Source organism: Salmo salar, unplaced genomic scaffold (assembly GCF_965601325.2).
Source record: "Salmo salar unplaced genomic scaffold, fSalSal1 ptg000417l, whole genome shotgun sequence".
Lineage (NCBI taxonomy): Eukaryota > Metazoa > Chordata > Actinopteri > Salmoniformes > Salmonidae > Salmo > Salmo salar.
In genome coordinates, this window is record NW_027675382.1 from 231,153 (window position 1) to 256,277 (window position 25,125).

The following is a 25,125-nucleotide window of genomic DNA, read 5'->3' on the forward strand; positions in this document are numbered from 1 at the left end:
CGTCTGGCACACTGCTTAGAGTTTCAACAACATGAATAACTTATTTCTAGCCTACAATCATTGATGTTACTACGAATGTGAAAACAAGACAAAATATTACTATTCTTGCTCATTTTAAGGCAAATATCAAATAATTGTAACATTCATTACAGAAGTCAATTGTTGTCCAACATCATGGCTCCGCTGTTGGCATCACCTTTTACAGTGGATTACCGCTGTTGTGGGCCTTTAATCATCTGTCTGACTTTGTTGTTCACACAGGAGAGATACTTAACTATCGTGGATCCTCTGGGGAGCCTCAACACCCTCATGATGCTGAAGAGGCAGAGAAGAGTCTCTCCACATCAGAACACCTCAATAAACACCTGCAGACATCCACAGGGAAGAGAACTCACTGCTGCTCTGACTGTGGGAAGAGATTCACCTCCCCATCAGGCATTAAAATTCATCAGAGAATCCACACAGGAGAGAAACCTTATAGCTGTAATCAATGTGGGAAGAGTTTTGGTCAATCTGGCCATCTGGTATCACACCAGAGAACACACACAGGAGAGAAACCTTATAGCTGTGGTCAATGTGGGAAGAGTTTTGGTCAATCTGGCCATCTGGTATCACACCAGAGAATACACACAGGAGAGAAACCTTATAGCTGTGGTCAATGTGGGAAGAGTTTTGGTGGATCTGGAGGGCTGACAGTGCACCAGAGAACACACACAGGAGAGAAACCGTATAGCTGTGATCAATGTGGGAAGAGTTTTGGTCGATCTGGAAATCTGACTGCACACCAGAGAACACACACAGGAGAGAAATCTTATAGCTGTGATCAATGTGGGAAGAGTTTTACTACATTTGCCACTGTGACTCGACACCAGAGAATACACACAGGAGAGAAACCATATAGGTGTGATCAATGTGGGAAGAGTTTTGGTGGATCTGGATGGCTGACAGTGCACCAGAGAACACACACAGGAGAGAAACCATATAGCTGTGGTCAATGTGGGAAGAGTTTTGGTGGGTCTGGAAATCTGACTGCACACCAGAGAACACACCAGAGAACACACACAGGAGAGAAATCTTATAGCTGTGGTCAATGTGGGAAGAGTTTTACTACATTTGGCACTGTGACTCGACACCAGAGAATACACACAGGAGAGAAATCTTATAGCTGTGGTCAATGTGGGAAGAGATACTCTGATAAAAGATCTCTGATCAAACATCAGAAAATACATACATGAAGGAATTGTTTCATGATATCAATGAAATGAAATCTCACAATGTAGAATGTTTTAACATTGTAGAAGGAGTATTTTAATGTCACAATGTAGAACCCTAAACGTTTGTCCCCTGTTCTATTGATTTCAACATGATATGGATATTAACCTCAGGGGGAAAATCCAGGCTCTGAATTGAAAGAGTTACTATTTATGAGATTTAACAAAAAGTGACTAACAAAAGAAAGAGTTGTGTTACACTTACCATGTTGGTGACCCACTTGAATCAAAATGCAACACTTCAAAATGTAGCTAGCTGTTTTCTACAAATTGTCTTCTAACCAGGGATGTACACATTATTCCCAGATTCCATGTGGATTTTGAGCTGTTCGTTTTAACAGGACGTGTAAACTCATCTTCCTCCTTTCGCACAATTGATTGCCAGCAGCATACCACCCTGCATCCCACTGCTTGCTTGCTTCTGAAGCTAAGCAGGGTTGGTCCTGGTCAGTCCCTAGATGGGAGACCATATGCTGCTGGAGGGCCAGTCGGAGGAACTCTTTCCTCTGGTCTAAACAATATCCCAATGCCCCAGGGCAGTGACTGCCCAGTGTAGGGTGCCGTCTTTCGGATGGGACGTTAAACGGGTGTCCTGACTCTCTGAGCTCATTAAAGATCCCATTGCACTTATCGTAAGAGTAGGGGTGTTAACCCCGGTGTCCTGGCTAAATTCCCAATCTGGCCCTCATACCATCACGGCCACCTAATCATCCCCAGCTTACAATTGGCTCGTTCATTCCCCTCATCTCCCCTGTAACTATTCCCCAGGTTGTTGCTGTAAATGAGAATGTGTTCTCAGTCAACTTAACTGGTAAAACAACGGTAAAAAGAAAAAAAAATCCACATGATATCGATGAGTTATGACAAATAAGTGTTGTGTTCCTTTGTTTAGGGACCCCTAAATTTAAATGCATCACTCCAAAATGTAGCTGACTGTCTTCTGCAGGTTGTCCTCTAATCAGTGAGGTGAAATATATCTCCCATTTCCATGTGTTTTTTTAGTTGTGTTAGTTTCAACATCACGTACAACCTGATTTCCCCCCTAATCGATATCAGTGATTTATTGCTACTTGTCAAACCAACAGTGTTTCTGGTGCTTGTACAGTTTTATAAGGTGCTTGTTTTAAATAATACAAGTAATATAATTATTGTGGCAGATGTTTGTGTATATAGCACATGTTATGTTTAGGTTTTCAATTTATCACAAACTGTTTCTGCATATTGGTTATTGATTTGGACACGTTAAAACTGTTTTGACATTGGGGATATCCCATCTAGCAAAATGACGTTGAAAATATGACTATGCAATCAAATATTTACATTTCATGTAACATTTAGTAGTGATAATTATTTATGCAACCAACTGACAATTTTTTTGGTACAATTATATTGACATTGTTGCCCTGCTTTTATAATATCAGGGTTCATTCTCAGATGTGCCAACACAAATGTACTAGAGCATGACATTGGGGACTGGGCCCCGATCCAACAACATGCCTATCTAGTGAACCCTGAAAAGAGAGAGAAGCTCTGCAGTGAGGTGGAAAGTTACTATGGATATTGCAGGAGTTTCCTCTTGAAATCAGACATGTCTGTGGTAAGGACAACTTGGTTTCTGATTGTCTCAAGGGTGGGCAGTCAAGAAGATTAGTTTTTTTGCGTTTAGCTAGTGCGTTGCTATAGATCACAATTTATTTTGACTGCACGTTTTTCCGTGTCGGAGATGAGTTTTGTTTGGGCTCGTTCCAAGGGGACGAGAGTTCTAGAAGCTAGTGAGTTTTAGGAAGATGAGAGTTCTAGAAGCTAGTGGGGAGAATATATATATTTTTTCTTGTTTATAATTGTTGACAGCCAGTAGACACCATGTTTATATTGGTGAAGGTGAAGCATTGTAGTTGATTATAATGTGAAATAGAAGTTATTTTCAACTAGTAGAAAAATGAGGAAGGGAAGTGCTACTAAGGTACACAATAGTAAATGTTGGTAGACAGAAGGTGCTCTTTGGTAAAAGGGGTGAGTTGGTCATCAAAAAGAAAGGAGGACCAAGGCACTCTTCATATAATTGATTAAAATGCCTTTATTAGTATGGCAGGTTCAATAGAAACAATGTTTAAAAAAAAATCCAACGCGTTTCGGCTGCATGGCCTTCGTCAGGGAGTACAAAGAAATAATACAATGTCCTCTTTTTAACAGCTTTTCCAATCAGCCCTAATTGGAGAGGGAGTGGTTACAAAATTGATTGGACACACCTAGTAAGCAATACTATACACATTAAAAAGTGAAACACTGTGGCTGTGTCATCACAAAAAAGGAAAGGTAATACAACTCCAAGCTAGAGGCACTAGAACACCCAGCAAGGTAGTTCCAACCCTAAACATGTCTGGGAGAGAAGTCAAGAACAAGAAAGCAATCTATTCCCTAGTACACTTGAACCCAACAAAACATGAACAACAGTCTAAACATAGCTGAGGGCAATTGAGAAGAAAGACCACTAGATGATAGCAAATGGACCTATCACAACCCTACAGGAATGGACCTATCACAACCCTACAGGAATGGACCTATCACAACCCTACAGGAATGGTGAGAAATCCATATCTTCATGTAAACCTGGGTATTTAGTGGCCTGTAGTTTGTAAATCCATATCTTCATGTAAACCAGGGTATTTAGTGGCTTGTAGTTTGTAAATCCATATCTTCATGTAAACCAGGGTATTTAGTGGCCTGTAGTTTGTAAATCCATATCTTCATGTAAACCAGGGTATTTAGTGGCCTGTAGTTTGTAAATCCATATCTTCATGTAAACCAGGGTATATCTAATAGAGGCCGGGATATGATCAATACCCACAAAATACAGTACTGAAGCAGAGAACATTAAAATAATCAATAAAAATAATTGGGGAATTATCCAAAGTGATACTCTACTACGCCAAGTCTTTCCTGTGCCACCAGTCATAAGCTTTAAAAGATGTCCTACCCTAAATGATAAATTAGTACACAGTTATCTTCCGGGTGACTCTCAAAAAACTTGGCTTGACCACAAACCCAAGGGCTCTTTTAAATATAACCACTGCAGAAATATTGCACAGAAAAAGTATTTTGTTGATACAGCTTCCAAAATGGAGTATTACGTCAAGCATTTCATTAACTGCAAAACCACTCATGTCATCTATAGATTGGAATGTCCACAGTGCAAGGTGTTCTACATTGGACGGACAAAGAGACGCCTTCAAGACCGCCTAGCGGAACACAAGTACGCCATACGGGTAGGCAATGACGACTACCCCATGGCAAGGCACTATAAGTCCTTACACCAAGGCAACCCTGCCTCCATCTCTTCGCCCCAACCCGGCCTCAAACCAGGGACCCTTGCACACATCAACACCTGACACCCCACGAAGCAACGTTACCCATCGCGCCACAAAAGCCGCGGCACTTGCAACGCAAGGGGAAACCCTACTTCAAGTCTCAGAGCGAGTGACGTCACTGATTGAAATGCTATTAGCGCGCACCACCGCTAACTAACTAGCCATTTCACATCGGTTACACCTACAAGCTGTGGGTATTGATCACATTCCGGCCTCTATTAGAAAAGGGGACCGTCTTAAACAGTTAAACCAAAGGGAAAGTTTTGGGATTAAATATTTATGTCCCCTTAGTGGTTCATCACGTCAGCAAAAGGGAATATGTTCCATTTATGTTTATTTAGTGCAAATTGTCCTCTGGTATTGCTGTATGAAAGTGAATTTCCCCCCAGGCATACATACATGTTTTTTGTTATTACCCGAGCCACTGCCTGTTCACCCCGCTATCATTCAGAAGGCGAGATCAGTACAGGTGCATCAAAGCTGGGACCGAAAGACTGAAAAACAGCTTCTATCTCAAGGCCATCAGACTGTTAAATAGCACAGAGAGGCTGCAGCCTACATATAGACTTGACATCATTGGCCACTTTAATAAATGGAACACTAGTCCCTTTAATAATGTTTACATATCATTTCTCATCTCATATGTATAAACTGTATCTCAGTCTATGCTGCTCTGACATTGTTTATCCATATATTTATATATTCCTAATTCCATTCCTTTACTTAGATTTGTGTGTATTAGGTATTTGTTGTGAAATTGTTAGATATTAATTGTTAGATATTACTGCACTGTGGGAACTAGAAGGACAAGCATTTCACTACACCTGCAATAACATCTGCTGAACACCTGTATGTGACCAACAACATTTGATTTATTATGAAGGTCATTTGTGTCAAATTTACTTTTCCCCTCATTCACCCCACCTCTTTACATTGCTGATGCATAATCAGTGGCCTGACTGTGTCAAAGGCCCATCCTGGTAGATCTGAACCTAATGCAGCTTGGAGTGATCAGATGACAGAAGTCACATTTAGGTGCCAGGTGTAACTGAGGCCATAGATGCTCCATATCCATTACTTTGAGAGTTTTATATAATATGACTAAATGTGTTTCTGTGTTGCAGGGACAGTCAAGAAATGGAACAGCAAGGCCACAGAACATGACATAAGCAGAGCTGTGGGAGACCACTTCAAGCCCCTGGTAGAGCCGGGGGTGGTGTTTACCACTCCACCACGCCTTCAGCAGGCTGGAAAAGTGGGATTGATCTGGTTGATCCATTTGTTTGTGTCCGTTTCCAGTAGTTGAATCCTTTGACATATTGTTGAATTAAACATTTATCTTCAACAAATGCACTGGGTTGGTTGAAAAGTGATACTAAACGTACATACCAGCACTATTTTGACATAGTGGGAAATATACTGAATTTATACTTTTTTCATAATAAGATGGACCAAGATACGTATTGGTTTTGCAAGAGTCTGTTGATTGTCAGTCATTATGTTAATTTCTTTTGCAATATGTTCAAATCAAGCTTTATTTATACAACACATTTCAGACATGGATGCTTCACAGGAAAAAAATAAAACAATGAAAATAAACAGAAATATTTACCACAACAAACATAAGATTAACAACTGAAAGACGAATTAGCATTCTAAGGAAAATCCATTGATTAAAATATTAATTGGATGCAACATCCAACCCAAAATATAAGCATGTTTTTAGGAGGGGCTCTGAAAGACACTATGGGGGTGTCCACTGGAAGTTGACTAGTAACAACAACTGGGACCTAAAAGACACCCACCATGAGGCCCACTAAATCTGCCCAAGAAGAGGAAAACAAAAGAAAAACCCACACCAAACTTAAAGACAGGAAGTAAACCAAAAAGGTGGAGCAACTAAAGGTGTTGACTCTCCACATGTATCAAGACAACTGGAGCACTGGGCCAGACACTCTTAAATAGAACCTGGACCAGCTCAGGTGAAACACCTTCCCACTAACGAGATGGACAAGCCAGCACAGGTGTAACACATACTGACTAACGAGGTGACACCAATCAGTGCGTCCTACGTGCTAACGAGCTAGACGGGCTAACGAGCTAGACGTGCTAACGAGCTAGACGGGCTAACGAGCTAGACGGGCTAACGAGCTAGACGTGCTAACGAGCTAACGGGCTAGACGGGCTAACGGGCTAGACGTGCTAACGTCCAACCTCAAAACATAAATGGAAAAACCAAAGCCTGTAACACCTTATGACAACAAATATATCCTATATTTCTTTTGGACAAGTTTGCTCACCACCAACAGAAAACAACTTCCATTTCACATTATAATCAACTACAATGCTTCACCTTCACCAATATAAACATGGTGTCTACTGGATGTCAACAATTAAAAACAAGAAAAAAAACACGTATTTCTAAATAATAATATACAATAGTATTATTTGTTTCTCCTTTTTCTTTCTATAGAATCCTAAATCCCACTAGCTTCTAGAACTCTCGTCTTCCTAAATCCCACTAGCTTCTAGAACTCTCGTCTTCCTAAAACTCACTAGCTTCTAGAACTCTCGTCCCCTTGGAACGAGCCCAAACAAAACTCATCTCCAATACGGAAAAACGTGCAGTCAAAATACATTGTGATCCATGGCAACGCACTGTCTAAACACAAAACTTTTTGACTGCCCACCTTGAGACAATCAGCAACCAAGTTGTCCTCACCACAGACATGTCTGATTTCAAGAGGAAACTCCTGCAATATCCATAGTAACTTTCCACCTCACTGCAGAGCTTCTCTCCCTTTTCAGGGTTCACTAGATAGGCATGTTGTTGGATCGGGGCCCAGTCCCCAATGTCATGCTCTAGTACATTTGGGTTGGCACATCTGAGAATGAACCCTGATATTTTAAAAGCAGGGCAACAATGTCAATATAATTGTACCAAAAATTGTCAGTTGGTTGCATGAATAAATATCATCAATAAATCGATTACTAAATCTGATCATGAAATGTAAATATGAAATATTTGGTTGCATAGTCATATTTTCAATGTCTTTTCAATGACATGTTGCTAGATGGGATATCCCCAATGTCAAAACACAGTTTTAACGTGTCCAAATCAATAACCAATATGCAGAAACAGTTTGGGATATATTGAAAACATAAAATGTGCTATATACACAAACATCTGCCACAATAATCATGTTACTCCTTATAAAATAGGGGGAAATTAGGGGGAAATCAGGTTGTACGTGATGTTGAAACTAACAACTAAACAAAACACATGGAAATGGGAGATATATTTTACCTCACTGATTAGAGGACAACCTGCAGAAGACAGTCAGCTACATTTTGGAGTGATGCATTTAAATGTAGGGGTCGCTAAACAAAGGAACACAACACTTATTTGTCATAACTCATCGATATCATGTTAAAATCATTTGTGTGACAGGAGGGAGATGAAGTTGCACGTCCTGTTAAAACGAACAGCTCAAAAAGCACACGGAATCTGGGAATAATGTGTACATCCCTGGTTAGAGGACAATTTGTAGAAAGCAGCTAGCTACATTTTGAAGTGTTGCATTTTGATTCAAGTGCGTCACCAACATGGTAAGTGTAACACAGCTCTTTTTGGTTCTACATTGTGACATCATTAAAATACTCCTTCTACAATGTTAAAACATTCTACATTGTGACATTATTTCATTGATATCATGAAACAACTCCTTCATGTATTTTCTGATGTTTAATCAGAGATCTGTTATCAGAGTATCTCTTCCCACATTGATCACAGCTAGGAGATTTCTCTCCTGTGTGTGTTCTCTGATGTGATACTAGGCTGGTTAGCCAAGAAAATCTTGTCCCACATTGACTACAGCTATATTGTTTCTCTCCTGTGTGTGTTCTCTGGTGTATAGTGAGATAGCTAGACGTAGAAAAACTCTTCCCACATTGAGTACAGCTATATGGTTTCTCTCCTGTGTGTGTTCTCTGGTGTATAGTGAGATAGCTAGACGTAGAAAAACTCTTCCCACATTGAGTACAGCTATATGGTTTTTCTCCTGTATGAGTTCTCTGGTGTTTAGTGAGATAGCTAGATGTAGAAAAACTATTCCCACATTGGTTACAGCTAAAAGGTTTCTCTCCTGTGTGTGTTCTCTGGTGTATAGTGAGATAGCTAGATGTAGAAAAACTATTCCCACATTGGTTACAGCTATAAGGTTTCTCTCCTGTGTGTGTTCTCTGGTGTAATATCAGGCCGTCTGACCGAGTAAAACTCTTCCCACATTGATTACAGCTATAAGGTTTCTCTCCTGTGTGTGTTTTCTGGTGCTTCTTCATATTCTGTGAAGTTGAGAATATTTTTCCACAATCTGAACAGTGGAAAGATTTCTCTCCTGTGTGTGTTTTCTGGTGTAGAGTCAGAGAGCCAGATGCAGCAAAACTCTTCCCACATTGATCACAGCTATATTGTTTCTCTCCTGTGTGTGTTTTCTGGTGTAATATCAGGCTGTCTGGCCGAGTAAAACTCTTCCCACATTGATTACAGCTATAAGGTTTCTCTCCTGTGTGTACTCGCTGGTGTTTAGTCAGATGGCAAGATGAAATATAAGTCTTCCCACATTGATCACAGCTATAAGGTTTCTCTCCTGTGTGTGTTCTCTGGTGTATTATCAGGCTGTCTGGCCGAGTAAAACTCTTCCCACATTGATTACAGCTATAAGGTTTCTCTCCTGTGTGTACTCGCTGGTGTCTACTCAGATGGCAAGATGAAATATAAGTCTTCCCACATTGATCACAGCTATAAGGTTTCTCTCCTGTGTGTGTTCTCTGGTGTGATAACAGGTTGCTTGACTGAGTAAAACTCTTCCCACATTGAGTACAGCTGTACGGTTTCTCTCCAGTGTGAATTCTCAGGTGTACTTTTAGTGCTTTTAAACTTGAGTAACTCTTCCCACAATCAAAACAGTGGTGAGATTTCTCTCCTGTGTGTGTTCGCTGGTGTATTTTAAGTTCTGATGAAGATTTGCAATGTTTTCCACAGTCAGAGCAGCAGATAGATTTCTTCCCTGTGGGTCTCTGCTGGTGTTTCTTGAGGTGATAGAATCTGGACAGACTCTTCTCTGACTCGTCAGCATCATGATGTTGAGGCTCCCCAGAGGATCCATGATAGTCACGTCTCTCACCTGTGTGAACAAGTCAGACAGATAGTTAAAGGCTCACAACAGCAGAAATCCACTGAAAAAGGTGATGCCAACAGCGTAGCCATGATACTGTACAACAATTGACGTCTGTAATGAATGTTAAAATGACTTGACAATTGTCTTAAGACAGTCAAGTGAGCAACAATAGTCATATTTAGTCTTGTTTTCACATTAGTAGTAACTAGAAATAAGTAAAAGGTGTTGAACTCCTAAGCAGTGTGCCAGGCGACTTTTGTTCTCAAATATAGGCACCTTTCTGTGTTTGCTAAAATTGCGACAAGGGCGATGCGCACACAATTTGATTGCAGAAACACCTCCCTGCTAATGCAGAAACCGCTAGTTATGGATGTAGTATATCTGCCTGGAGCAAAAATGGTGAGCAAGTGGCCTAAGCTGTGCCATTAGAGATTCTGGGTTCGAGTCCAAGCTCTGTTGCAGCCGGCCGCGACCGGGAGGCCCATGGGGCGACGCACAATTGGCCCAGCGTCGTCCGGGTTAGGGGAGGGTTTGGCCGGCAGGGATATCCTTGTTTCATCGCGCACTGGCGACTCCTGTGGCGGGCCGGGCGCAGTGCACGCTGACCAGGTCGCCAGGTGTACAGTGTTTCCTCCGACACATTGGTGCTGCTGGCTTCCGGGTTGGATGGGCATTGTGTCAAGAAGCAGCGCGGCTAGGTTGGGTTGTGTTTCAGAGGACGCATGGCTCTCGACCTTCGCCTCTCCAGAGTCCGTATGGGAGTTGCAGCAATGAGACAAGACTGTAAGTACCAATTGGGGAGAAAAAAGGGGTGAAAAAAAATATATATTTAACAAATGGTGAGCAAAGATTAGTTTTCACAATGTATTCTGAATATTACAGCACTAGATCAGGAGTGTTACTCAAGGAAACTCACATTAAGCTCTGTGTCTATTCACTAATTCACCACCGTGGGGGAAACTCAGGGGAGTTCTCATAGGCTGACAGCAAAAATAGCCTCCATTTCCAGGTTGATTATGATTATTATCATCATTTGACACTACTTTGGATTATAATTGTAAGGCTCGTTTGAATGTCCTGATTTAATATAATATTTGTGTTATTGTCAAATGTACTACTTTATATTTAAAAACGACTTCAACCAGTAAAATGCTCATTGGCTAGTTTTCCATCAGCCTGACATCAGCCTGACAATGAGGTTTTGTCCACTAAGTGTATGCCAAAATGGTCTATAATCTCACCTAACAATAACATAGACCTACTGTAGGACCCATAACTTCACCTAACAACAACATAGACCTAGGACTATAAATCATTTAATATTTTAGGTGAAACAAGGAGACTAAAATGTCTTTGTCATGACAATTCATAACCTGATCACCAGATAATTTTGTGAATAATCCCACTAGGCTACTCTGTAATGTGTTGTCATTCTAAATGTCCTGAATAAAGGAAAATAGCTCTGTGTGTTGTACAATAGCCTATCCATCAAGGAACAGTTCTCTACACATTATGAGCTAAGTATCTCCGTTTCCAAACGGACTAACGAGACCCTACTGTAAATCAAGTAGACAATAACACATTATAAATATCGATTTGTTTGGGATGTTGGATCCAACGTGGAGCACGGCATAACTGTCTTTACCGGTGTAATGAATGAAGAACTACGTTTGACTGGCATGCAGAAAATGATTTCCTGGATCAGCTGATGATAGTTGAACATGTGACTGTAACTAAACAGCTACAGTATTAAGTATTATGTGTAATTATTGAAGAACCGCATTAATGACAGTATCCATTTGGGAGTTGTCAATAAAGTTAAGGTGACTCTCGGTTAGAACCATTGGATTTAGTAAACTGAAATGATTTAGGATTTCTGTGCCCATGAAAACTGTTTTCCCAGCGTAACATAAGGAGACACTAAATGTTACGTAGTTAGAGAGCATTTCGGAGATCTGAATATACAAAACAACTGTCCGACAGCAAGATCCAGTATTTAAGTTAAAGTTCATCATATGACAAGCATAACGTTATGACTATAACTACTGTTCCCTGAAGGAGGGAAACTAGGTACAACATACTATTAAATCCACACGTTATGACTATAACTACTGTTCCCTGAAGGAGGGAAACTAGGTACAACATACTATTAAATCCACTGGCTTACTGGTGTTCTTCCATGCCGTCCATGGGAGGGGTGCGTCACTTGAGTGGGTTGAGTCACTGACGTTGTCTTCCTGTCTGGGTTGGCGCCCCCCCTTGGGCTGTGCCGTGGCGGAGATCTTTGTGGGCTATACTCGGCCTTGTCCCGGGATGGTATGTTGGTGGTTGGAGATATCCCTCCAGTGGTGTGGAGGCTGCGCTTTGGCAAAGTGGGTGGGGTAATATCCTACCTGTTTGGCCCTGTCCGGGGGTTTCATCAGATGGGGCCACAGTGTCTCCTGACCCCTCCTGTCTCAGCCTCCAGTATTTATGCTGCAGTAGTTTATGTGTCGGGGGGCTAGGGTCAGTCTGTCACATCTGGAGTATTTCTCTTGTCTTTTCCGGTGTCCTGTGTGAATTTAAATATGCTCTCTCTAATTCTCAGAGGACCTGAGCCCTAGGACCATGCCTCAGGACTACCTGGCTTGATGACTCCTTGCTGTCCCCAGTTCACCTGGCCGTGCTGCTGCTCCAGTTCAAACTATTCTGCCTGCAGCTATGGAACCCTGACCTGTTCACCGGAGGTGCTACCTGTCAAAGACCTGTTGTTTTCAACACTCTAGAGAGCAGGAGCGGTAGAGATACTCTCAAAGATCGGCTATGAAAAAGCCAACTGACACTTACTCTTGTGTTACTGACTTGTTGCACCCTCGACAACTACTATGATTATTATTATTTGACCATGCTGGTCATTTATGAACATTTGAACATCTTGGCCATGTGCTGTTATAATCTCCACCCGGCACAGCCAGAAGAGGACTGGCCACCCCTCATAGCCTGGTTCCTCTCTAGGTTTCTTCCTAGGTTTTGGCCTTTCTCTGGAGTTTTTGCTAGCCACCGTGCTTCTACACCTGCATTGCTTGCTGTTTGAGGTTTTAGGCTGGGTTTCTGTACAGCACTTTGTGATATCAGCTGATGTAAGAAATACATTTGATTTGATTTGTGACTATAATTACTGTTCCCTGAAGGAGGGAAACTAGGTACAACATACTATTAAATCCACACCTCGCTGGAAGCCCCGCATTCCACAGGTGATGAGCGTGAGACTCGGATATATTCCTTAACCTGTTAGGGCTAGGGGGCAGTATTGACACGGCTGGATAAAAAACATACCCGATTTAATCTGGTTACCACTCCTACCCAGTAACTAGAATATGCATATACTTATTACATATGGATAGAAAACACCCTAAATTTTCTAAAACTGTTTGAATGGTGTCTGTGAGTATAACAGAACTCAAATGGCAGGTCAAAACCTGAGAGATTCCTTTACAGGAAGTGGCCTGTCTGACCATTTCTTGAACTTCTTTTCCATCTCTATCATTTACTAAGGATCTCTGCTCTAACGTGACACTTCCCACGTCGTCCATAGGCGCTCAGAGCCCGGGAAAAAACAGAATGTCGTCATTCCAGCCCCAGGCTGAAACACATTATCGCCTTTCTCAAGTGGCCGATCAAGGGACACTGGGCTTATGCGCGTGACCCGACCGCCCCCGCCTTTGGGATTTTTTCCTCTGTTTGCCGAAAAGGAGATTCCCTGTCGGAATATTATCGCTTTTCTACGAGAAAAATGGCGTAAAAATTGATTTTAAACAGCGGTTGACATGCTTCGAAGTACGGTAATGGAATATTTAGAATTTTATTGTCACGAATTGCGCCATGCGCGCGACACTTCTTTACTATTTCGGATAGTGTCTGGAACGCACGAACAAAACGCCGCTATTCGGATATAACGATGGATTATTTTGGACCAAACCAACATTTGTTATTGAAGTAGCAGTCCTGGGTGTGCATTCTGACGAAGACAACAAAAGGTAATCAAACTTTTATAATAGTAAATATGATTATGGTGAGTGCTAAACTTGCCGGGTGTCTAAATAGCGAGCCCGTGATGCCTGGGCTATGTACTTAGAATATTGCAAAATGTGCTTTCACCAAAAAGCTATTTTAAAATCGGACATTTCGCGTGCATAGAGGAGGTCTGTATCTATAATTATTAAAATAATTGTTATGCTTTTTGTGAACGTTTATCGTGAGTAATTTAGTAAAATGTTAGCGAATTCCCCGGAAGTTTGCGGGGGGTATGCTAGTTCTGAACGTCACATGCTAATGTAAAAAGCTGGTTTTTGATATAAATATGAACTTGATTGAACAAAACATGCATGTATTGTATAACATAATGTCCTAGGGTTGTCATCTGATGACGATCATCAAAGGTGAGTGCTGCATTTAGCTGTCTTCTGGGTTTTGGTGACATTATATGCTGGCTTGAAAAATGGGTGTCTGATTATTTCTGGCTTGGTACTCTGCTGACATAATCTAATGTTTTGCTTTCGTTGTAAAGCCTTTTTGAAATCGGACAGTGTGGTTAGATTAACGAGAGTCTTGTCTTTAAATAGCTGTAAAATAGTCATTTGTTTGAGAAATTGAAGTAATAGGATTTTTAAGGTTTTGAAAATCGCGCCACAGGCTGCCAGTGGCTGTTACGTAGCGTCCCACCTAGCCCATAGAGGTTAAATGATTTAATCCTTAAATGTAATACCTCACTTCACCGACCCAGGAAGTGGAGGAGCCAAACAGGTGTTGTAACTCGTTCATAACTGGCACGCAGATCGGTAGAAATGGTAAGATAAATTGGCACTTCAAACGGAAATGGAAAAAGTTTGCCTATTTTACCGGAAACTTCAGGAGCATAACGTCAGAATTAACGAAGGCCAGCAGCAGGTGGGGAATTGGTTATTTTCTTCTGGTTATATTGACCTCTGGCTTCCTCAAGTAATTTGTTTGTGTTAATTATTTAATCAAATGCTTGAAGCATCAGTTCAATTCAAGTTCTGCACATACAGTTGATTTTATTAAACACATGGGGTGTGTCTATATGAACAAATACACGTCATAAAATTTCAACCAATCAATTGGTAGAAAGAATACAGTAGGTTGTATCTCTCTAGGTCATGCCAGTAGGTTACAGTAGGTTGTATCTCTCTAGGTCATGCCAGTAGGTTACAGTAGGTTGTAACTCTCTAGGTCATGCCAGTAGGCTACAGTAGGTTGTATCTCTCTAGGTCATGCCAGTAGGTTACAGTAGGTTGAACCTCTCTAGGTCATGCCAGTAGGTTACAGTAGGTTGTATCTCTCTAGGTCATGCCAGTAGGTTACAGTAGGTTGTAACTCTCTAGGTCATGCCAGTAGGTTACAGTAGGTTGAACCTCTCTAGGTCATGCCAGTAGGTTACAGTAGGTTGTATCTCTCTAGGTCATGCCAGTAGGTTACAGTAGGTTGTATCTCTCTAGGTCATGCCAGTAGGTTACAGTAGGTTGTACCTCTCTAGGTCATGCCAGTAGGTTACAGTAGGTTGTACCTCTCTAGGTCATGCCAGTAGGTTACAGTAGGTTGTACCTCTCTAGATCATGCCAGTAGGTTACAGTAGGTTGTACCTCTCTAGATCATGCCAGTAGGTTACAGTAGGTTGTAACTGTCTAGGTCATGCCAGTAGGTTGTATCTCTCTAGGTCATGCCAGTAGGTTGTATCTCTCTAGGTCATGCCAGTAGGTTACAGTAGGTTGTAACTCTCTAGGTCATGCCAATAGGCTACAGTAGGTTGTATCTCTGTAGGTCATGCCAGTAGGTTGTATCTCTCTAGGTCATGTCAGTAGGTTGTATCTCTCTAGGTCATGCCAGTAGGTTACAGTAGGTTGTATCTCTCTAGATCATGCCAGTAGGCTACAGTAGGTTGTATCTCTCTAGGTCATGCCAGTAGGCTACAGTAGGTTGTATCTCTCTAGGTCATGCCAGTAGGCTACAGTAAGTTGTAACTCTCTAGGTCATGCCAGTAGGTTACAGTAGGTTGTAACTCTCTAGGTCATGCCAGTAGGTTACAGTAGGTTGTAACTCTCTAGGTCATGCCAGTAGGTTGTATCTCTCTAGGTCATGCCAGTAGGTTACAGTAGGTTGTATCTCTGTAGGTCATGCCAGTAGGCTACAGTAGGTTGTATCTCTCTAGGTCATGCCAGTAGGCTACAGTAGGTTGTATCTCTCTAGGTCATGCCAGTAGGTTACAGTAGGTTGTATCTCTCTAGGTCATGCCAGTAGGTTGTATCTCTCTAGGTCATGCCAGTAGGATACAGTAGGTTGTAACTCTCTAGGTCATGCCAGTAGGTTACAGTAGGTTGTATCTCTCTAGGTCATGCCAGTAGGTTACAGTAGGTTGTAACTCTCTAGGTCATGCCAGTAGGTTGTATCTCTCTAGGTCATGCCAGTAGGTTACAGTAGGTTGTAACTCTCTAGGTCATGCCAGTAGGTTACAGTAGGTTGTATCTCTCTAGGTCATGCCAGTAGGTTGTAACTCTCTAGGTCATGCCAGTAGGCTCCAGTAGGTTGTATCTCTCTAGGTCATGCCAGTAGGTTACAGTAGGTTGTATCTCTCTAGGTCATGCCAGTAGGTTGTATCTCTCTAGGTCATGCCAGTAGGTTACAGTAGGTTGTATCTCTCTAGGTCATGCCAGTAGGTTACAGTAGGTTGTATCTCTCTAGGTCATGCCAGTAGGTTACAGTAGGTTGTACCTCTCTATGTCATGCCAGTAGGTTGTAACTCTCTAGGTCATGCCAGTAGGCTCCAGTAGGTTGGGTCTCTCTAGGTCATGCCAGTAGGCTACAGTATGTTGTAACTCTCTAGGTCATGCCAGTAGGTTACAGTAGGTTGTACCTCTCTAGGTCATGCCAGTAGGCTACAGTAGGTTGTATCCAAGTGGAAACAATTATCAACCCAATGTGGAAAGTGTTGAATTTGGTAAACAACAAAATGAATGGCTTATTTGCTACGTGAGGTTTACTTGATCTAACAGAAGTTTCGTAATGATTAAGTTGTTACGTGGACACGTGACATACCGACAACTTTGATAAAAACACTATAGGAGTTCTCCAGATCTCTATGCATATTCATGCTAGTAGCTTAGCATCTCTCTCCATTGAATACAAGCGGTTGACGACAACAACCCTCATAGAATATAAACAATAGATTACAATAATAAGATGTATCCACCAATCCAAAGACAGGATAGGTGGGAGATAGACAACCCACAGTGCAGCTTTGTGGACAACGACTCCCCTTGTCAGGACGGAGAGACATCTTGTCAGTATATCCATAATGTTTGGTGTAGCCAACCCAACTCTCACATGGCTCTATTGGGGGTCACGGTGTGTAGTAAAACATCACTACATTAAAAACACTACATGCCGTGGCCCCCCAGTCTGCGGTCAGCAGATAGACCCTCCTCAAATATATATGTTAAGTCACTTTTTGGAAACGGAACGGAGAAAACAAGGGGTAGCTTGTCTCTACGTCGTCTGATTCTAGACATATCAGTCATCATCCCAGGGCCCTCCGTTGAAGAGGTATTGACGAGCCAACTCCGAATATCCAAAGTTAAAAACTAATTGAAGGCGGTACTTACTGGTGTTAATCAGATCTCCTATCTCCTCCTCTTCATCTTCATCTTTCAATGTGACAGTAATCTCTCCTTCCTTCTTCACTCCAAAAACTGCATCTTCCTCCTCCTTCACTCTTAACACGTCTTCCTCTTCTTTCTCTGTAACGTCTTTCTCTTCTTCTTTCACGGTAACAGCCTCACCCTCTACTTGGTTTTGTATTGTAACAGCCTCCTCTTCCTCCTCCTCTTTGACGAGAGCTTCTTTCTCCGTCCAGCAGACCTCATCTTCTTTAGCAGGAGGAGAGTAGCTTAGTGAACGCATGGTCGGAGATGTTAGCTAGCTAGGCTAATGCTAACTTAACCAGCCCGCTAGCTGACTAATAACAACAACACCGTAAATATGAAATTAAATCGGATAACTAACTAGACGACAGAAGTGGGTTTAAAACACAGTGGCTAATATACACTAAAGCATCTAAAGAGCTTTATTGTTCGGCTATTTTGTCTAGCAAGCTACCGTGGTGTCTGACTAACTGTTGTTGCTGTTGAAAGAAGCGTTCCGTCCACTACATTATACGTCACACCAACAGCATTACCTTAAATTCCCACACCGCCATCTGCTGACTGGAGTGGGTAACGCAGTTGAGTAAAATGATTATTTTATTGTCAGACAAAAAGTTAAAGTGTAGGAAGCATGAGTTTTTACTCGCCAGTGTAACAACACAGTGTGGTTAAAGACTTAGTAGCCTAGTTGTAGTCACGATATGGTTACCTATAAGTACAAACAGTTATGTTTTTGCATTATTACAAATTGATTAACTTATTTCGGGAAATCTTCTAAACTACCCACAATGCACTATTTCCCAACGTCATATGTATTATCAACTCTATGCTACCGAGTTTGTATGCCAGTGTAACGGTGTAATGAAGTTACATTTAAAAAAAAATGTATTTAACCTTTATTTAAACAGGCAAGCCAGCTAAGGACAAATTCTTATTTACAATGACGGCCAAACCCCTGCCAAACCCTAACCCATGTTTCCTGAAGCACCTCCCACAAATTGGATTGGATTGATGGGCACTTCTTACGTATCATACGGTCAAGCTGCCCCCACAACAGCTCAATAGGGTTGAGATCCGGTGACTGTGCTGACCACTCCATTATAGACAGAATACCAGCTGAATGCTTCTTCCCTAAATGGAGCTGTGCTTTGGGTCATTGTCCTGGTGTAGGAGGAAGTTGGCTCCAATTAAGCGCCGTCCACAGGGTATGGCATGGCTTTGCAAAATGGAGTGATAGCCTTCCTTCTTCAAGATCCCTTTTACCCTGTATAAATCTCCCACTTTACCACCACCAAAGCACCCCAGACCATCACATTGCCTCCACCATGCTTGACAGAAGGCGTCAAGCACTCCTCCAGCATCTTTTCATTTTTTCTGGAACTCACGAATGTTCTTGTTTGTGATCCGAACACCTCAAACTTAGATTCGTCTGTCCATAACACTTTTTTCCAATCTTCCTCTGCCCAATGTCTGTGTTAGTTTGCCCATCTTAATCTTTTCTTTTTTTAAACGGTCTTTACTGTTGACGTTTAGACTGGTGTTTTGCAGGTACTATTTGATAAAGCTTCCAGTTGAAAACTTGTAAGGCGTCTGTTTCTCAAATTAGACACTAATGTACTTGTCCTCTTGCTCAGTTGTGCACTGGGGCCTCCTATTCTGGTTAGAGCCAGTTTGCACTGTTCTGTGAAGGGAGTAGTACACAACATTGTACGAGATCTTCAGTTTCTTGGCAATTTCTCACATGGAATAGCCTTCATTTCTCAGAAAAAATAATAGACTAATGATTTTCAGAAGAAAGTTATTTGTTTCTGGCCATTTTGAGCCTGTAATCGAACCCACAAATGCTGATGCTCCAGATACTCAACTAGCTTAAATAAGGACAGTTTTATTGCTTCTTTAATCAGCACAACAGTTTTCAGCTGTGCTAACATAATTGCAAAAGGGTTTTCTAATGATCAATTAGCCTTTTAAAATGATAAACTTGGATTAGCTAACACAACGTGCCATTGGAACACAGGAGTGATGGTTGCTGATAATGGGCCTCTGTTCGCCTATGTAGATATTCCATAAACAATCAGCTGTTTCCAGCTACAATAGTCATTTACAACATTAACAATGTCTACACTGTATTTCTGATCAATTTGATGTTATTTTAATGGACAAAAAAAGTGTTTTTCTTTCAAAAACAAGAACATTTCTAAGTGACTCCAACCTTTTGTTACACCATGTAGGAGCAGTATAGACCTAGTCTGTTCATTATATACATCTACATGATGTATTGTTACACCCTGTAGGAGCAGTATAGACCTAGTCCGTTCATTATATATATCTACATGATGTATTGTTACACCATGTAGGAGCAGTATAGACCTAGTCTGTTCATTATATACATCTACATGATGTATTGTTACACCATGTAGGAGCAGTATAGACCTAGTCTGTTCATTATATACATCTACATGATGTATTGTTACACCATGTAGGAGCAGTATAGACCTAGTCTGTTCATTATATATATCTACATGATGTATTGTTACACCGTGTAGGAGCAGTATAGACCTAGTCTGTTCATTATTATACATCTACATGATGTATTATTACACCATGTAGGAGCAGTATAGACCTAGTCTGTTCATTATATACATCTACATGATGTATTGTTACACCATGTAGGAGCAGTATAGACCTAGTCTGTTCATTATATACATCTACATGATGTATTGTTACACCATGTAGGAGCAGTATAGACCTAATCTGTTCATTATATACATCTACATGATGTATTGTTACACCATGTAGGAGCAGTATAGACCTAGTCTGTTCATTATATATATCTACATGATGTATTGTTACACCGTGTAGGAGCAGTATAGACCTAGTCTGTTCATTATATACATCTACATGATGTATTGTTACACCATGTAGGAGCAGTATAGACCTAGGCGGTTCATTATATACATCTACATGATGTATTGTTACACCATGTAGGAGCAGTATAGACCTAATCTGTTCATTATATACATCTACATGATGTATTGTTACACCATGTAGGAGCAGTATAGACCTAGTCTGTTCATTATATACATCTACATGATGTATTGTTACACCATGTAGGAGCAGTATAGACCTAGTCTGTTCATTATATACATCTACATGATGTATTGTTACACCATGTAGGAGCAGTATAGACCTAATCTGTTCATTATATACATCTACATGATGTATTGTTACACCATGTAGGAGCAGTATAGACCTAGTCTGTTCATTATATACATCTACATGATGTATTGTTACACCATGCAGGAGCAGTATAGACCTAGTCTGTTCATTATATACATCTACATGATGTATTGTTACACCATGTAGGAGCAGTATAGACCTAGTCTGTTCATTATATACATCTACATGATGTATTGTTACACCATGTAGGAGCAGTATAGACCTAATCTGTTCATTATATACATGTACATGATGTATTGTTACACCATGTAGCAGCAGTATAGACCTAGTCTGTTCATTATATACATCTACATGATGTATTGTTACACCATGTAGGAGCAGTATAGACCTAGTCTGTTCATTATATACATCTACATGATGTATTGTTACACCATGTAGGAGCAGTATAGACCTAGTCTGTTAATTATATACATCTACATGATGTATTGTTACACCATGTAGGAGCAGTATAGACCTAGTCTGTTCATTATATACATCTACATGATGTATTGTTACACCATGTAGGAGCAGTATAGACCTAGTCTGTTCATTATATACATCTACATGATGTATTGTTACACCATGTAGCAGCAGTATAGACCTAGTCTGTTCATTATATACATCTACATGATGTATTGTTACACCATGTAGGAGCAGTATAGACCTAGTCTGTTCATTGTATACATCTACATGATGTATTGTTACACCATGTAGGAGCAGTATAGACCTAGTCTGTTCATTATATACATCTACATGATGTATTGTTACACCATGTAGGAGCAGTATAGACCTAGTCTGTTCATTATATACATCTACATGATGTATTGTTACACCATGTAGGAGCAGTATAGACCTAGTCTGTTCATTGTATACATCTACATGATGTATTGTTACACCATGTAGGAGCAGTATAGACCTAATCTGTTCATTATATACATCTACATGATGTATTGTTACACCGTGTAGGAGCAGTATAGACCTAGTCTGTTGATTATATACATCTACATGATGTATTGTTACACCGTGTAGGAGCAGTATAGACCTAGTCTGTTCATTATATACATCTACATGATGTATTGTTACACCATGTAGGAGCAGTATAGACCTAATCTGTTCATTATATACATCTACATGATGTATTGTTACACCATGTAGGACCAGTATAGACCTAGTCTGTTCATTATATACATCTACATGATGTATTGTTACACCATGTAGGAGCAGTATAGACCTAGTCTGTTCATTATATACATCTGCATGATGTATTGTTACACCATGTAGCAGCAGTATGGAGGTACAGTGGGGGACAAAATTGTTGACACCCTTGATAAAGATGAGCAAAAACAACTCTATAAAATAAAGAATTCAAATACTTCTATGTAAAAAAAAGGGTGAATTATATTATTGTATGCTGAAACAATTGCTCAGAGAAAGAGATTTAGTTGAACATGTAATTCTCAAAAGGTAGGGGTCTGAATTACTGCCACCCATGTTTTCAATACTCCAGCACCCTCCCCTTGGGAGGATAACGACACTGAAATGTTTAATGAGATTAGAGAACACATTGGGTGGGATCTTAGACCCTTCCTCCATACAGAATCTCTCCATGTCCTTGATTTATTTAGTCTGCGCTTATGGACTGCCCTGTTCAATTCAAACCACAGGTTTTCAATGGAGTTCAAGTCCGAAGACTGAGATGGCCATTGAAAATGTTGATTTTTGTGCCCAATTAACCATTTCTTTGTGGATGTTGATGTGTCTTGCTGGAAGATCCACTTATGGCCAAGTTTCAGCCTCCTAGCAGAGAGGTAACCAGGTTTTGGACTAAAATATCCTGGTAGTGGGTAAAGTTAATTTATTTATTTCATACAGTCATTTTAGCTCATCTTTATCAAGGGTATCAATAACTAGGTGCTTATTTTGATATCTAGTTATTTGACTGAATCAGAAATACAGATGTGGAGTAGATGTAGAGTTTGTTTTAAATTCTCATTAAAATCTGAACTAATCAAACAACACTTGTTGCTCTTTATACGTGTTGATATAATATTCATATTTAATGGAGAGAAAAAAACGTTTCCCTGAACTGCTTTATAATATTATAATTCAATGAAGAATAAAAATAGTTTTCCCTCCTCAACTGCGTTTCCTCCCTCCAGACAGCAGATGGCGATATGTGTCTTTCAGGCGATGTTTCTAGTGTGACGTATAATCTAGTGGACGGAACGCTTCTTCAACAACTGCAGCCACCTCGGTAGCTCGCTAGCCGACAAAGTCGGAACATTCAAGTTCTTTAGACAATTTCGTGTTGTATTTGCCATTTTGCTTTAAACATACTTATGTGTAAACAACTAGCTACCCCATTTAATTTCATATTTACGTTGTAAGTCAACTAGCTGGCTGGTTAAGTTAGCACTAGTCTAGTCGCTAATGCTAACTCGCTATTATCCCCGACCATGAGTTCACTAAGCTACTCTCCTCCTGTTAAAGAAGAAGTCTGCTGGACGGAGAAAGAGGGAGTGTGGCAGAACGTTGTCGTGAAAGAGGAGAAGGAAGAGGAGGATGTCACAGTAAAACAAGAAGTAGAGGGTGAGGCTGTTACAGTGAAAGAAGAAGAGAAAGACGTTACAGAGAAAGACACCTTCAGAGTGAAAGATGAGGGGGATGTTACTGTGAAAGAAAAGGAGGAAGATGCCGTTTTTGGAGTGGAGGATGAAGTGAAAGAAGATGAAGACGTTTTTGGAACGAAGGATGAAGAGGGGGAGATTACTGTCACATTAGAGGAGGACGAAGAAGAGAAGACTGGAGAACTGATTAACACCAGTAAATACAGTGAGTACTATCTAATAAAACAGGGACATTGATCTGGTTAACACCAGTAAATACAGTGAGTACTATCTAATAAAACAGGGACATTGATCTGGTTAACACCAGTAAATACAGTGAGTACTATCTTATAAAACAGGGACATTGATCTGATTAACACCAGTAAATACAGTGAGTACTATCTAATAAAACAGGGACATTGATCTGATTAACACCAGTAAATACAGTGAGTACTATCTAATAAAACAGGGACATTGATCTGATTAACACCAGTAAATACAGTGAGTACTATCTAATAAAACAGGGACATTGATCTGATTAACACCAGTAAATACAGTGAGTGCTATCTAATAAAACAGGGACATTGATCTGATTAACACCAGTAAATACAGTGAGTACTATCTAATAAAACAGGGACATTGATCTGATTAACACCAGTAAATACAGTGAGTACTATCTAATAAAACAGGGACATTGATCTGATTAACACCAGTAAATACAGTGAGTACTATCTAATAAAACAGGGACATTGATCTGATTAACACCAGTAAATACAGTGAGTGCTATCTAATAAAACAGGGACATTGATCTGATTAACACCAGTAAATACAGTGAGTGCTATCTAATAAAACAGGGACATTGATCTGATTAACACCAGTAAATACAGTGAGTACTATCTAATAAAACAGGGACACAAACTCTGCAGTTGTTGAACTAATGTGTGATTTTTAAAAGTGCATTCTACACTCAAATATGTTTTTGTACTGTCGGAATTGTCCATGAAGTCCTACAGTGATTTTTTTTAAACTTTTCCTGTTGAAAAGTGATAAATACAGTGAAGTATAAACACACTAAAAGGAAACAAATACATGTTTTGAGCAAAATATATAACTGCAAACTAGAAGGAGTGAGTGATGTCATAGTAAGGCCTCCAAGGAGTTGGCTTGATGGGAAGTCATGATGTCATCCAATAGGAGGCTGATCTTCATGTGAATATTCATTATTCTTTTTAAAATCCTTCCTGTTCTGTCAAGTTGGTTGTTGATCATTGCTAGAAAGCCATTTTCAAGTCTTGCCATAGACTTTCAAGATGATTTAAGTCCAAACTGTAACTAGGCCACTCAGGAACATTCAATGTCATCTTGGTAAGCTCCTCCAGTGTAGATTTGGCCTTGTGGTTTAGGTTATTGATCTGAATCTGAATCCTACAGTAGGTCTATGTTGTTGTTAGGTGAAGTTATGGGTCCTACAGTAGGTCTATGTTGTTGTTAGGTGAAGTTATGTTTCCTACAGTAGGTCTATGTTGTTGTTAGGTGAAGTTATGGGTCCTACAGTAGGTCTATGTTATTGTTAGGTGAAGTTATGGGTCCTACAGTAGGTCTATGTTGTTGTTAGGTGAAGTTATGGGTCCTACAGTAGGTCTATGTTATTGTTAGGTGAAGTTATGGGTCCTACAGTAGGTCTATGTTATTGTTAGGTGAAGTTATGGGTCCTACAGTAGGTCTATGTTGTTGTTAGAAGTTATGGGTCCTACAGTAGGTCTATGTTGTTGTTAGGTGAAGTTATG

General features: G+C 40.4%; 1 protein-coding gene across 1 annotated transcript; it reads right to left on the bottom strand.

Annotated features, from left to right (window-relative positions):
• Positions 1-6,156: 6,156 nt before the first annotated feature.
• LOC145876003 (uncharacterized) lies at positions 6,157-17,999 on the bottom strand. Its single transcript, XM_082971772.1, has 2 exons — positions 17,475-17,999; positions 6,157-9,825 (listed from the first exon to the last, which is right to left on the bottom strand). The coding sequence occupies exons 1-2, from the start codon at positions 17,770-17,772 to the stop codon at positions 8,351-8,353; spliced, it is 1,773 nt and encodes a 590-aa protein (XP_082827898.1). The 5' UTR covers positions 17,773-17,999; the 3' UTR covers positions 6,157-8,350.
• Positions 18,000-25,125: the final 7,126 nt, after the last annotated feature.